The 14,203-nt window shown below is 33.2% G+C and overlaps 1 protein-coding gene across 1 annotated transcript in view; it reads right to left on the reverse strand.

Annotated features, from left to right (window-relative positions):
• Positions 1-60: 60 nt before the first annotated feature.
• LOC108904374 (soluble guanylate cyclase 89Db-like) overlaps positions 61-14,203 on the reverse strand; it is a 17,989-nt gene continuing 3,846 nt past the window's right edge. Inside the window, exons 2-13 of the mRNA XM_023455507.1 lie at positions 11,356-11,555; positions 7,751-7,944; positions 7,514-7,684; positions 7,253-7,455; positions 4,669-4,844; positions 4,424-4,531; positions 4,195-4,366; positions 3,984-4,127; positions 3,377-3,530; positions 311-420; positions 159-248; positions 61-108 (exon numbers count right to left, since the gene is read on the reverse strand). Coding sequence (XP_023311275.1) covers positions 61-108; positions 159-248; positions 311-420; positions 3,377-3,530; positions 3,984-4,127; positions 4,195-4,366; positions 4,424-4,531; positions 4,669-4,844; positions 7,253-7,455; positions 7,514-7,684; positions 7,751-7,944; positions 11,356-11,555 — 1,770 coding nt within the window. The remainder of the gene's footprint in view (positions 109-158; positions 249-310; positions 421-3,376; positions 3,531-3,983; positions 4,128-4,194; positions 4,367-4,423; positions 4,532-4,668; positions 4,845-7,252; positions 7,456-7,513; positions 7,685-7,750; positions 7,945-11,355; positions 11,556-14,203) is intronic.

A 14,203-nucleotide genomic window follows, 5' to 3' on the forward strand; every position in this document is an offset into this window, starting at 1 on the left:
TGTTTTGTATTTATCTTCATTTTATTACCATTGCAGCACTAATATCATTCAATAAGATTTTTACTGTTTCTTTCCTAAAAGCCAGTAAGTTTGCATTTCACCTTTTCCCTAAAAAAATATATGCCAATACATCAAAAAAGTATTCGTTATTATATTACCTTCACTTTGACAATTCCTCGAGATTCGATCTTATATTTTTCCATTGAGAGAAGATTTTTTGATCCGCAAGATATATTTATTTTACCAGGCTGGATACGAAATTTGTTTTATTCAACTATTCATTATAAATTTATATGGATGCATTACCTACCTCACTCGTCGACTGCATCCTGGAAGCTGTGTTAACAGTATCCCCAAAGAAACAATACCTGGGAACTTTAAGCCCTACAATTCCTGCTACAGCAGGACCAGAGTGCATACCTATAAAAATAACAAATACTTAAACATCTAATAAAAATACATGGACGAGATATTCATAGGGTTATAACCTGCTAAAACAACTTTAGTTTTAGATGCCATTTATGTTTATGATATTTTAGAAGGAATTTTAATGAAACTACATCCTTCAGAATGCGGTATCTCTTCTAAGAGGGGTGGATAGAAAGCGAAGTAGGAAGAATAAAAGTAACTAAATTTAAACTTCCAACTAGTACCTACTCGATAAGCTTTAGTAAAGTGTATTTCAGTGTTTCTCGCTATCTCACTGCATGGGAATTCTGCAATTCGGTATTCAAATTCTTATTATTTCTTGTATGGTTTAATATTTTCTCCTTCAAATGTTTCAAAATCTTAAAATAAAAGAAAAAAATATCGAATCGAATGCAATAAAGTATTGGAAAAAGAACTATCAATTCATAAATAATTGAAGTAATTTTTATAACTAAATACGAAGTGTATGCACTCAGCGATATTTTTATTGGTATATTCACTCAGCCCAGAAAATTAGGACCTTGTCCGTGTCACACGAAAAGAACGTTCAAAAAAGCAAATATTTCAAAACAAAATGAATAAGATTTATGGGAGTTTATATAGGCAAGAAGACTTACAATTGATAATATAAAAATAAATTTAATATATTTTAAAATGGGAACATTTAAAAAATAATATTGATAATGAAAATTTCAAAGTAAAAAATCAATAAGTTCAAACTTTATTTGCGGCAAAATCAGAATCTTGAAGAATATGAAAATTCATCACTTTCAGCTCACCAGCAGCTAGTCAATGTTTGATAGTCTGATAGTCAATGTTTGATATATGGTTTATGTTTGATATACATGGTGATTTTGAAAGTGGGGTATTAATTTTAACTGATGACAGAAGGCATTAAAATAAATCATTTTACAAAAAATTGCTCTAATAAATGTGTTTTAATAACCGAGATAACTGGGTTTAAAGTTATTGCAAATTTTGAAGCCGACTCTGTAAATCTCTAACTTACCCTAATAGGTCAAGCAACGAAACACGCTAATGTTGGGCCGATACGTTATCGATAAGCCACGTGTTAAGTATAGCGCGCGCAATCCTTGCTTTGATTGTCACGCTTTCTTCAGTTAGTACCTACGTATTATAAACGAATTGTGTTTTCGTTATCATTTTGGTGTTTTGTACTGTGTATTTAGTATCTTTTTATGTTAATTTGCTGGCAGAGTGATAAAACAATGGCCCATGCAGTAATAATGAACTTGTGGATATGTTGTTAGTGTACGGGAGTGTAATCAAAATTCGGCGCATGCTGCTCGACGCTATGCACAGAAATTTCCTCGTAGGTTTCATCCCTCTGCAAGACGATTTGTTTATTTAAAACAACGAGCCCGGGATACAGGCAAACTGCAAGAAAACCGTGGCAATCACGCTGGACGAGCTCGTCCTTTGCGAATGATGCAGGCTGAAAGAAGAGATTTTGGATATCGTTGAGGAGAACACCACAACGAGTACGAGAATAATTTCACATCAGGTAAATGTATCCCAAAGCAAAGTATGGCAAACTTTACGATAAAATCAACTTTATCCGTTCCACATACAACGTATGCACGCATTACTACCCGAGGATCACCCTAAGAGAGTTCAATTTTGTGAATGGTTACTGCAACAAAACAATGCGATTGAAAATTTTTCGAGACGTATCTTGGTAACTGATGAAGCGACTTTTATTAGAAATGGGATGGGACGCATGTATGAGCTGTAGAAAATCCCCATTCAATTCGACGAACAAACTTCCAGCAAAGATTTTCCTTAAATGTGTGGGCAGGAATTGTAGACGGAAAGCTTGTTGGACCTGTCATTTTGCCGGACCGGCTAATTCTTACAGAATAATTTACCCGAATTACTTGAAGAAATTCCGTGTGGTATATACACGATGGCGCTCCGCCTCATTTTCGGCGTGAAGTACGTGATCATTTAAACAATGTTTTTAATGACAGATGGGTCGGACATAATGGACCAATTCTATGGCCTCCACGCGCACCGGACTTAAATCCTTGTGATTTTTACCTGTGGGGGCACATGAAAATGTTAGTGTATGATGGCCCTGAAGTCGCCAGTGTTGACGAATTACGAATAAGAATAGAAAACTCTGCCGAAACAATCCGCCAACATGATGGGCTGTTAACTTCTTGCACTGAATCATGAGAACGCCGGCCTAAGTTTTGTTTACAGGAACACGGAAATAATTTTGAACACTTGCTATGAGTGTACAGGACCGGATTACATAATTTAAAAATGCGAAAATAGGTGAGTTATTTCAGATTTTTTATAAATAACATTTTCTTCTTCTATTTTTTGTTCTTAAAATAAATAGGCGCATACTAAAATTACTACCCACTTTCAAAATCACCCTGTATATTCAATGTTTGATGGCTATACCGTTCAGTTGATAGCCATTAATATCTTTGAAAATATACTAATTAAGATTGTCTTGGGTTGCTCGATCCACAGCAGTATTACAAGTCACCATGATTGCAGATGCAGAAGGTGATGTTTTAAAGTTGTTGTTTTAATGTTAAAAAATACGCAGAAAGCCAACTATAGAAGAATCTCAAACAATGCCATTGACGCTACCGATATACTGTCTACTATAGTATAGTTTATAAACTCAATGATATAACATAGAGGTTATTTGATTTGTATATACACCTTGCTAAAAATGAATAATGAATAAAATACTGATGTACTTTAAGTGAAACTGTGCAATTGTGGTATAAAACAATTATTGCAGAGGTTCCTATAAAAGCTTTTTTACATTGGAAATTATGTAAAAATCTGTTACTTTTGACACAATCATCTAAGAAGAAATATGTAATTTCATTATAAAATCTTATAACCGCCCAAAAGGTAAAATTTAGGGATATACCCTATCAAAGTATATCGAATGCCTCACCTATTCTAATTTCAACTCCATTTCCGTCGAGAGTTGTAATTTTTTTTATCGCTTTTAACATTGTCAAAGCTAAATCGGCTATATTTTGAGCATGTAATTCTGTTCTCTCTGGTGCTCCACTCGCCACCATATAAACCTGACCGACAGTTTCAACCTAAAATCAAGAGACTTCAAGGTTAAATATTAATTAATCTAAGTATCTCCTAACATTAGAAAATATAAGTCTGTTTTGATTGGTACAAAATAATAACTCGGTGAGTCTTAAGTCTGCAGTTAGCATTTTTAATATATGTACATTAAATTGTGATAATCTCTACGTATTAATTTAATATTCTTAAGTGCAAGATAGTAGATTTATTTAATATTTGTTCTAAGTGTATGGAATCAGAAGTAAGAACCTCACTAGTTTATCTAAGGATTTGTATATTCTTTATTAATTATATGTTATTCTACTTCATTTCGTTACATTTATAAAGTATTTTTTTAATATAAAATTATTTCCACAGTTTTTTGATTTCAAAGTATTCATTTATCTATATTTTACTTCTCGTATTCTTCTTACTTTTGGTTTGTATGCAAATGTTGCTTTTTACTATAAGTATATTACCTTATAAACATTGAATTTATCCATTAATTCATCGAAACACGAAAATACAGCATTCATAGTAGTTACAACAACCATGGTTTCCTTGACAGTAGACGATGTTAAACCAACGAGTTCACAGAACAAAATACTCACAGCTTCGAATGACTAAAACGAAAAATTTAAATGTTTTTGAGTAAATGTGTAAAGTTACCAATAATAAATTATTATATACCTCACAGGTACATATTGAAGAAGTTTTCCCAGTTCTAAGCCTGTCAGCAACTGTTTTGGGTATCATTGAATATAATAGATCATCTCCTCTTCGTTTCCATGTATCAAGGAGTTCGTAACTTTTTTCTAGTTCGTCAGATCTCTGCTCTGCCTTGTCAAAAGTCATCTCAAGTCTACGGAGAAATAATACACATATAGCAAATATTCACAAACAAAAATTTAATTTTTACTTGGAATTGTGCTGCCATCCAGCAAGAACCAATTCTTTGCTTAGGCCGTGAGAATTTAAATCATTCAAATACAATCCTTGTTCTGGTAGTTCATCTAGATCATTTATTCTTAAACACAAAATTATTTTATTATTTAAATGAATCAAGTAGAAGGAGAATATAACAATATTTTTATTAATTCTTCTAATTTTGTTCCCTAAATAACTAGTTAATAGTATATATTATTAAAAATTGAAAATAATTACACAGGGCTGCATAAGAATATTATAGCATGTATGTCTCGTATATATTTCATTTGCCCTTTAAGAAGAACGTTCTTTGTTCCTGGAATAGGCGAGTCACTTCCATTTGATGGCTTGTCTACATTTACGTATCCTCTGTTGCATTCTAACTCGAACATCACCGACTGCAGATTAAGAGTCTGAAAATAAAATTATATAAATAATTAATAGTGCCCAAGCATATGCTTGCAAGTCCTAAACAGAGACCCTAGTTCTAAAAACTAGTGCTAGTCACACTAAAAGATTATACAGTCATAGAATCAGTACAAATAACAATATAAAGGGTAAGTTGTAATCCCCCACTAGAACTCTTAAGAGTCAGTCGAAACCAGAATCTGGAGTAATGAATAAGTGACTTGGGAAACAAGATCGTGAACAATGTTCCATAAGCAAAATTGAACTCAGTGATGTCAGACAGACGTAGGTCTCCTGGCCTTTCATCGGAATCTATCCTCTCGGGACTACTCAAGATGAAGGCTGATGAGCCGACAAGGGACATTCATCCCTTGTGGGCCATCCTTCCCGTATTGTTGATCAAATGGAACCCAATCACATCGCTCCACGATAGACATTGATGAAAAATTGCACAGCTGCTCACATTTCTTGCCTGGGCTTCCAAACTTGTTGAAGAGGCAGCATGCATCCTCTGTTATTGCTGAGTCTCTCTGTCTCGTCCTATTCCTACTACTTCTGCTTCATCATATGGATTAGAACATCATGATTGATGGCCATTGTTCCTAATTTAGGAATAGGCCTAGATCTGCCACTTCTGAATCTGTTTGTCATACTTTCTGATCTGAGGTTAGTCTGATTCATCAGTGGTCTTATGAAAACTTTGTAAATAGGAAAGTATAAAATTACAATCTATACTTTGAGACATCACATTCAAAATATTTCAACGTCAGCATATAAATGCTATGATTTCTTATTAGAAACTCTAGTAGATTAATTCTCCCCCAGTGCATACTAAACTTAATATGGTTTAGAAAAAATTGAAAGAAAGTTTTGAAATTTCTTAGCTTTAAAACCCTCTTAGATGATGAACTCTTTTTTACTACTGAGTCATTTTAATAAGCATTCGATATGCATTGTATTAACTTCAGCTTGATTTTTTTGTATTTGTATTAGGTGAAGAAGACAGTATGGTGTGTTATACTTCTTGAGCAGATCTAAGCTCTCTTCAGCTGCGAAAGAACATGCACAAATTTTGCTTCAGTGTGTGCTCTCTCGAGTTATGTCTTTAAGGTTTACTTGCGGTTTTAGTTCGCAGAATGACAATTCGTTGGCCAAATGGTGAAACCTGCATGCACCTACGGTTTAATTCCACAAACACGATCATGTTCTTCTATGGGCCTGTAGAAAAATTAACACTAATGCCTGATAGTCCTTTTTTTAATTCATGTTGGGGTTTCCAGTTTTGTACAACAAACGAATGTGTCGCACTTAACGATAGGCTTCTTGATCTATATCAAAGTATCTAGATCTAGTAGTCTATCACCCGACTACTTTCTGAATAGTAGGTACTTTACAAGCTTAACACACACACACATTTGGGTTTTATTGACCCTATACAGCTATGAGTTGATTCAAGCTACATTCCACTAACTAAAATAGCTATTTCCATTTCAATTGTTAATCAAAATCAGAGAAATGTGCAAAATTTGTCAAGTGCAGTCTTCTCAAAAAATAAATCTATTATATTTTACTTGTACTCGTATTCACTCAATCTTTAGTCTTTAGTTATTCTCAATAAAATCAGTTATAATGTTATATTTTCTAGTGTAGTTCTTTTTTTAGTTAAATTATTCTAAAAGAGGTGGTTTAGTTAGCATCATATTGTTTTCGAAGCAGAATACCTGTTTATATACAAAAATGTTTTCATATATTCTTTGTCCAATAAAGAAATTGAAAATGCAAGAGACATTTGATTTACAGGCGCTATGAATAAATATACAGGGTGTCCCGCACAAGAACCGACACAGAGCAGGTGCATGTAGGGATGTTCAAAAAATTGTAATTTAACCAAACTTACCTATATACAAAGTTGCAGAAGAACCAAATTTGGTTCATGATTTAGGTTTATTACTGGTCTTCTTTGACTATGATTTAAAGTTAATTGAAGCACTACAAGGTGTTCATTGGAGATGATTCAACCCTAAAATTGTACCGAACTTTTTTTTCATTGACCGAATTGAAAAATTAATAATATTAATTCACAGCAGAATTTAATTTAAAAATTTTTTTTACCTTAAATCTACTTTAAATCATAGTCAAAGAAGAACAGTAATAAACCTAAATCATGAACCAAATTTGGTTCTTCTGCGGTAAAGTTTTGCAGATATTAATTTCTTTCGAAACTTAGGGCCCCATTTTGGGGGCTAATAACTCCTCAGGGGTGCAATTTTGTATATAGGTAAGTTTGGTTAAATTACAATATTTTGGACACCGCTACATGCGCCTGCCCTGTGTCGGTTCTTATGCGGGACACCCTATATATTTAACAATCTACTTAATTGTAACAACTGTTATGGTAAAGGATTTTACATACATTTTTCCAAGAGAAAGATATACCCTTAGGTCTCCTGAGAGTGAAGAAGTGTTCAATTGGTTTATTCAGAAAAGTATCTTCTCCCCGCCATATATCAATGAACTTGTCTCCGCTTCCCATAATTTTCATGCTTGGGTTCATTATTATACCAAACGGAAACAGTTCCAATAACATCTTACATGGAAACGCAGGCAATAGTCCTACTTGATGGAATGACTCTTTTTGAGCTTTGCGTAACATCTAAAAGAGTAAAACTACAACGAATCTCTTTTGTTACATGTAATATTCTACTTACGTACGACCTGTTGTCAAAATCTAGCCTAAAAGTAACTATAACAAAATTTTTTGTGCCAGTTGAAGAATTAGCTTTTTCAAGTACCTTCACTGCCAATTTCAAATTGAAAAAATCTTTTGCAATTTGTAATAGCTGACCTGTAGATGAATTTGATTAAAACTGAGTAAATAATTGAATAGATATGTATGGATTCATGTTCTTACCCATGACATACTGAGTAAATCCCTGCCTACCGCTTCTATAGACCAGAATGCATCCATTTGCATCGACATTCGTTAAATACATGGAAGGGCTTTGCATCTTGGGATAAGTGAAACGGAACTGAGTGTGAATGTTGTCAACACTTTCAAGAAAATCAGTAAAAAATCTGCCGGTAGCTCTAATGGTCACATCGTATCTAAATAAATGCAGTGAAAAAAAAATTATATGCCATTCGCAGTAGGTATGTACTTTAATATGCAAAATTCAAGACAAGATGTCTTTGTTGACTTCATACGTTTTTGCTCGTTTTTAATCGAAAATTCCTTGAGAAATATAATTTTTTCTTTTAACAATAAATATGCCAAAAATGAACTGGAATAATTTTTTATATGCCTTAAAGAATGTAAGTAGATAGTATAGAAAATATTAGACATTCTGCCATTGATTTTTTTTTGTTGTATTGAAATTCGAGATTTCGTAGTTCATCTATCATTTGTCATGGCCCATTTCCATAGTTTTTGATATACAGGGTGTCCCAGAATAACGTGTACAACGGAAGACCACAGATTCGTGTACTCAAAAAAGGCAAATCTAGACTAATTCACCTATATCCGAAATCGCTTCGTTTGGCCGCTAGATGGCCTCAAAGTTGGTGAAAATTTTGTAAATAACTCGAATACGTATTAATCGATTTTAATTATTTTTGGAGTGTAAACTTTTGCTTTCAATCTACACAATTTAGTGTTATACATAGTGTTTTTTTAAACCTACAACTCCTACAAAATTGATGTATGGTGATAATATCCGTTCATAACTTTTTCCTCCTTCGAGCAATAATGACAACTATTTTTTATCTGATAGGTGATACGATTTGGAAGTTTTTGAGCCTACTGTAAAATTTTGATTAAATGGGCGGTTTGGGGACAAAAAAAAATATTTTTTAAATGTCTACATTATCGTGCCACCCATATTACAGTACCTACTTAACAAAGTGAGAGTAGGCACTGGTTTTGTAGGTTTCAGTCCGATTTTATTCATTGTGCCCGAAAATTCTTAATGAGTGTTTACGACGATAAGATATACCTGTTACTTATTTTTCGATATGTATACACACATACGACAAATTAAAAAAACAATTAAATACAACGTATTGATAACATTATTATTGTCCCTTTTATTCTACCCGATAGACTGAATGGGGAATTTTATTTAGAATTTTTGCAAAACACTTTACCCGAGTTATTGGAAGATGTGCCGTTATCACTCAGAGCTAACATGTGGTTTATGCATGATAGAACTTCACCACATTTCACTGTAAATGTCTCGCAGTATCTGAACCAAAGATTCCCTCCTCGATGGACCGGTAGAAGGGATAATACTCCAGTTAATTGGCCTGTAAGTTCACCATCCGACTATTATCTTTGGGGCACGCTGAAAACAACAGTGTATGCTTTCATATCTAATACTGAAGAAGAGTTGTGGAGGCATATCCTAATTGCCATAAATGTTTTAAAAATTTGCCTTCAGGAATTGCAAAGGGTGTGCTTTAGCTGAATTAACTTTGTTGTAGAAAGAACGGTGATCATTTTGAACAGTTTTTATAGTTGTACTAAATTTAATAACTTTGTTACTTTTATCTCCAGCATTTTTTATTGTATTTGATTGTTTTTAATAATTATCTCAGTAAAATTAATTAACTCTAATTCGTCGTATGTGTGTACCCATATCGAAAAATGAAGTAACATGTGGTATATCTTATCGTAGTAAATACTCATTAAGAATTGTCAGGTACAATAACTTAAAGATCAAAATCAGTGCCTACTGTACTTTGTTAAGTATTGTAATATGGGTGGCAAGATAATGTAGACATTTAAAAAATATTTTTTTTGTACTTGACCGCTCATTAAATCAAATTCTACAAGAGGCCCAAAAACTTCCAAGTAGTATCACCTATCAAATTAAAAATANACAACACATATACTCATCAATATTATAGAAGGGATTCTGTAAGAGAATTCGCTTTACTTTGTTACGAAAGAAAACACAAGAATTTATCTGTTTAATATGCGTTGGCAACTTATATAATTGAATGAATATAATAAAAGGGCCATTAGCCGTTAACGTTAGGCGATGCTGGGGTAGTTTTAAATCAATAGATTCTCTCAGATTATAGCCGGAAGACTGAGTTGTACTGGCGCGTGTAATGCAATTTGTTAAATTGTTTTTCACATATGTAACACGGCTTAAAATATATAGTGAATAAACTGTAAGAATACCTAATCTTTTAAATAATTGTCTGCAAGAATCTCGTGCTTTTGAATTAGTCATTGTACGTATAATATTTTTTTGGAAAATAAATAAATCTTTAATATGTGACGAGTTACCCCAACAAATAATGCAGTAGCTTAAATTAGACTGAGCATAACCAAAGTAATACATTTTTAAAATTTCCAAATCTACAAATTTGCCTAAACGCCAAAGAACAAAACAAAGTTTTGCCAATTTATTGAGGCCATCTAGCGGCCAAACGAAGCAATTTCGGATATAAATGAATTAGCCTAAATCTGCCTATTTTGAGTCCACGAATATGTGGTCTTCCGTTGTTCACGTTATTCTGACACCCTGTATAAAGTAATAAAAAAAAAGTTTGTATATAACATCAATTATTAGGTAAGCATTACAGATGAAATTTTTTGGTCCTTCGAGGTGTATATTGAGGATACTGAAGAGGCTAAAAATATAGGAGTTCATCAGGACTGCAGTAAAATTTGGAGTGTAATGTGCAAGTGTCACTTGTCAGCTTATGAACAGATCAAGTTATGACGACAAGCACCAACGAGCCAATGTTGTGATTTGAAAATCCTAAAACATAGCAAGGCATATCATCACCAGAGTGTGTGGTTGGAAATTCATCAGTTTCAGAAAGATTCAGTCGAGATATTATATCAGCAGAGGTTTGAATTTGAGCAAAGGAGTTCTATTTAATTCAAAAGAAAATCAACTCAAATCAAATTGAGTTGTAAAGACCATAAGAAACTTCGAACCAAAATAAAATCTATTAAATAAAGGAATCAAAATATTGTTGTTTGATTTGATGATATTGAAATAAAGGTCAGAAACAATAAACTTACAGAATTATGGGCAAATTTTACAGTAACACAACCTCAGGTAGAGAAATCTGATCTTGAAGTTATAGAGACGAATTTGAAGTTGCGAATAACAAAAGTTCTTGTTTTTGGTTTGGATAAATCAAAATAAACGTTGTAAACATACAATCAATTTTTGGATATAAATCAATAAAATTGATTCCATCAGTTAATTAACTTTTGGTCTGTTTTAATTGCTTTAGAAATAATAATCATTCAGTCACTGCCATCTGTCAAAAATACTGTATAAAAATCATCACACTAATACATGACGGTGTCAGTAAGAAATCTAATTTTATATAACAGAAAAAGTTGCTACAAATGACAAAGATTAATATGCTATAGAAAGGGAAGAGCTGTTGAAAAACAAAGAAAACGGTCATAGTCAATTGTATATATCATTTTGAATTATAAAACATTAAACATAACAATTTTTTATCTATTTAATAAAAAAAAGTTACCCAAAATTTGTAAAGTATCTCACAAAACATCTTCCAAAGAAATTCATGAAGCTGTCATAAGATGCATGTGTCACTGTAGCACAAGCTGTTGCAAGCGATGATAAAATATGATCAGGATATACTTGATGCGTATTGAAAACTGTATATTTACAGTTCGCAACTTTCAAGATTTCTTTCCAGATTTCTTCTCCGTATTCCAGCTAAAATAACTCTGTTAATAAATTATACAAAATATTGCATTAATTTTGGAATTATCTTATATCAATGAAAGCTAAACTGTTATAGAGGGTGTTTTGGTCTAGGATTTGATCCTTTGATTCGACTATTAAAGGCTACAATAGATAAGTTTTGTGCTTTCGTTCTAAAAAATGTACATTTCCGAAACTTTTTAGCTCGGAAAGTGCATCGTTGCTGACACAGATCGAAAGGAGGTGAAAGATCGGTAAAGTGGCATAAAAGTTTAGTAAAGTAGCTTTCCCGAGCTCTTACATCAAAAACTTACTTTAAGAACAGTAGATACGTCTTTCAGCAAAACTTTTTGAAGTTTTCACGCTTATATGTTTTAACAAGTCTCCATAAACAAGAGAACTATTATTCTCTCCTGTACGAAAGTCTCTCTAAGTCGTTTAAAGATGAATGAATATGGATGAAGGAAAATTTTCAGTGACTGCATTAAAAATGAAAATTTAGTTCTTGATAACAGCAATGGGCTTGGGCAGCGCATGATGAATTAATAAAATGAACGTAGATTATGTGCAAACTTACAATAAATTGTCCTAATTTAAAAATGTATACACAGAGAACATTTGTAGTTTTCGACAAATTTAATTTAGAATTATATAGAAAATATTTAGTCCTATGTACAAAAAACACACATCGCAGATTATTCTAATTATTTAAAAATCTATTGGAATGCGTTCAATAGGAAATGTTCTTTCTAAAATATCTAACATATCTAAAACTATATTACTCAACCAAATTTACCGGTTACAAGTTACAGGTTTACCTTACAGTTCAACAAAATTTACCGATTACAGTTTCCACAGAATTTCAGCCACGTTGTTGAAAAGTGAAGGTGGAAATATCACAATTTTGAAGGATCACGGGGGATGGAAAACTACCGTGGCGGAAAGTTATATTCAAATTGAAGTAAATACATACACTGAGCTCGTAAAGTTTGGAATAAATTCGATAAATCGTTATTGAAGGGTTTTGACAGGAAATCCTCGGACACGTCAACTTTAGTTTGTAAAATGTCACTTTTTTCAGCCATCGACTTTTTTTTTGTTTTGTTTGTTTTTGAGCTATGACGTCATCGGCAATTTTTTTAAATGGCAACCCATATTTTTTTCCACGGATTTCGATAGAGCACATTTTTCTGAGTATGAATATGTCAAAAACGTATGACCTTCAAGATGGAAGTTTTCGAGATAATAGACAGTTTAAGTTGATTGTAGATGATCATGATATTAATTTGAGCATGCGCAACGGTCAAATTCTACGTATACGTTATGTCCGATACATAACTTAAACTGTCTATTAGGTTCCAAAGTTTCAAGGATGTACCATATACAAGGTATCGAGTGGGTCAAGTTTTTTAATAGCTTATCGAACATTTTGAGAGATTTTAGGAGCAATTTGTTTAATTTTTTAAGTAATAATCAACAACAATTTTAACAAATAAAAAAAGGTTTCTGTGCAAATGATAAATAATTAAAGTAAACAAGAAAATCAGAGGAAATTTTCAAAGTGACCTCCATTCACTTCTTGGCAATATCCCATTCGCCACTGAAACTCCTGCAGAACCTTATGAAGAATATCTGGTTGAATGGCTCGAATTTCATTGCGAATTCTGTCCTTTAATTCTTCAATGGTATTTGGTCTATTGAAGTAGACTTTGCTCTTTAAATAGCCCCATAAAAAGTAGTCTAGGGGAGTGAGATCCGGAGATCTAGGGGGCCATTCGATAGTTCCTCTTCGACCAATCCAACGGTTAGCAAATATTTGGTTTAAATAGTTGCGAACGATCACTGCAAAATGAGGAGGTGCACCGTCTTGTTGGTACCATATCGTGTTATTGGGCAGATCGGGATCTACGTCATTTGGGTAAAGCACCGCAAGTGCAGGGACTAAAACGTCTCTTAAAAATTCAAAATATTTTTCACCTGTTAATGCGCCTTCAATGAAAAATGGACCCAAAATGCGGTTAGCAACAAGGCCAGCCCAAACGTTAACTTTTTGTGGAAACTGACTACGAGTTTCCATTTTCCAGTGTGGATTTTCAGGAGACCAATATCTACAGTTTTGCCGGTTTACTGTGCCGTCGAGATAAAAGGTAGCCTCATCAGAAAAAATAATATTGCGTAAGAATCCGTCGTCATCAATCAGGCGTTGCAACATGGTTTCACAAAACTGTAACCTACGGTCAGGATCATCTTCGTTTAATTGTTGGACCAAAACCACTTTATACGGATGCCATTTGTACAATTTCAAATATTTTAAGACGGAGCTTTGAACTATTCCGTTGTTTGCCGCCACTTGGCGGGTGGGTAAATGGGGATTTTCTTGAAGCTCTAGTAGAACATTCAATTTAACATCTTCTTGTACTGGTGGACGACCCGTTCTAGGGCGATCTCTCGCATGACCCATTTCTAAAAACTTTTGCTCTATTTTACTAACCGTGGACTGTGTAATTGGTTCTCTGTTTGGATATTTGTTATTAAATAAACGGCAAACTTCTACTTGTGTGCGAGCTCTGTCCCCGTAACCGATCATCATCAAAATTTCGATTCTTTCCCTTTCACTCAAACGACGAACCATTTTCAAATAAAATGAATTCTGATAGAAT

Source organism: Anoplophora glabripennis, unplaced genomic scaffold, assembly GCF_000390285.2.
Source record: "Anoplophora glabripennis isolate ALB-LARVAE unplaced genomic scaffold, Agla_2.0 scaffold115, whole genome shotgun sequence".
Lineage (NCBI taxonomy): Eukaryota > Metazoa > Arthropoda > Insecta > Coleoptera > Cerambycidae > Anoplophora > Anoplophora glabripennis.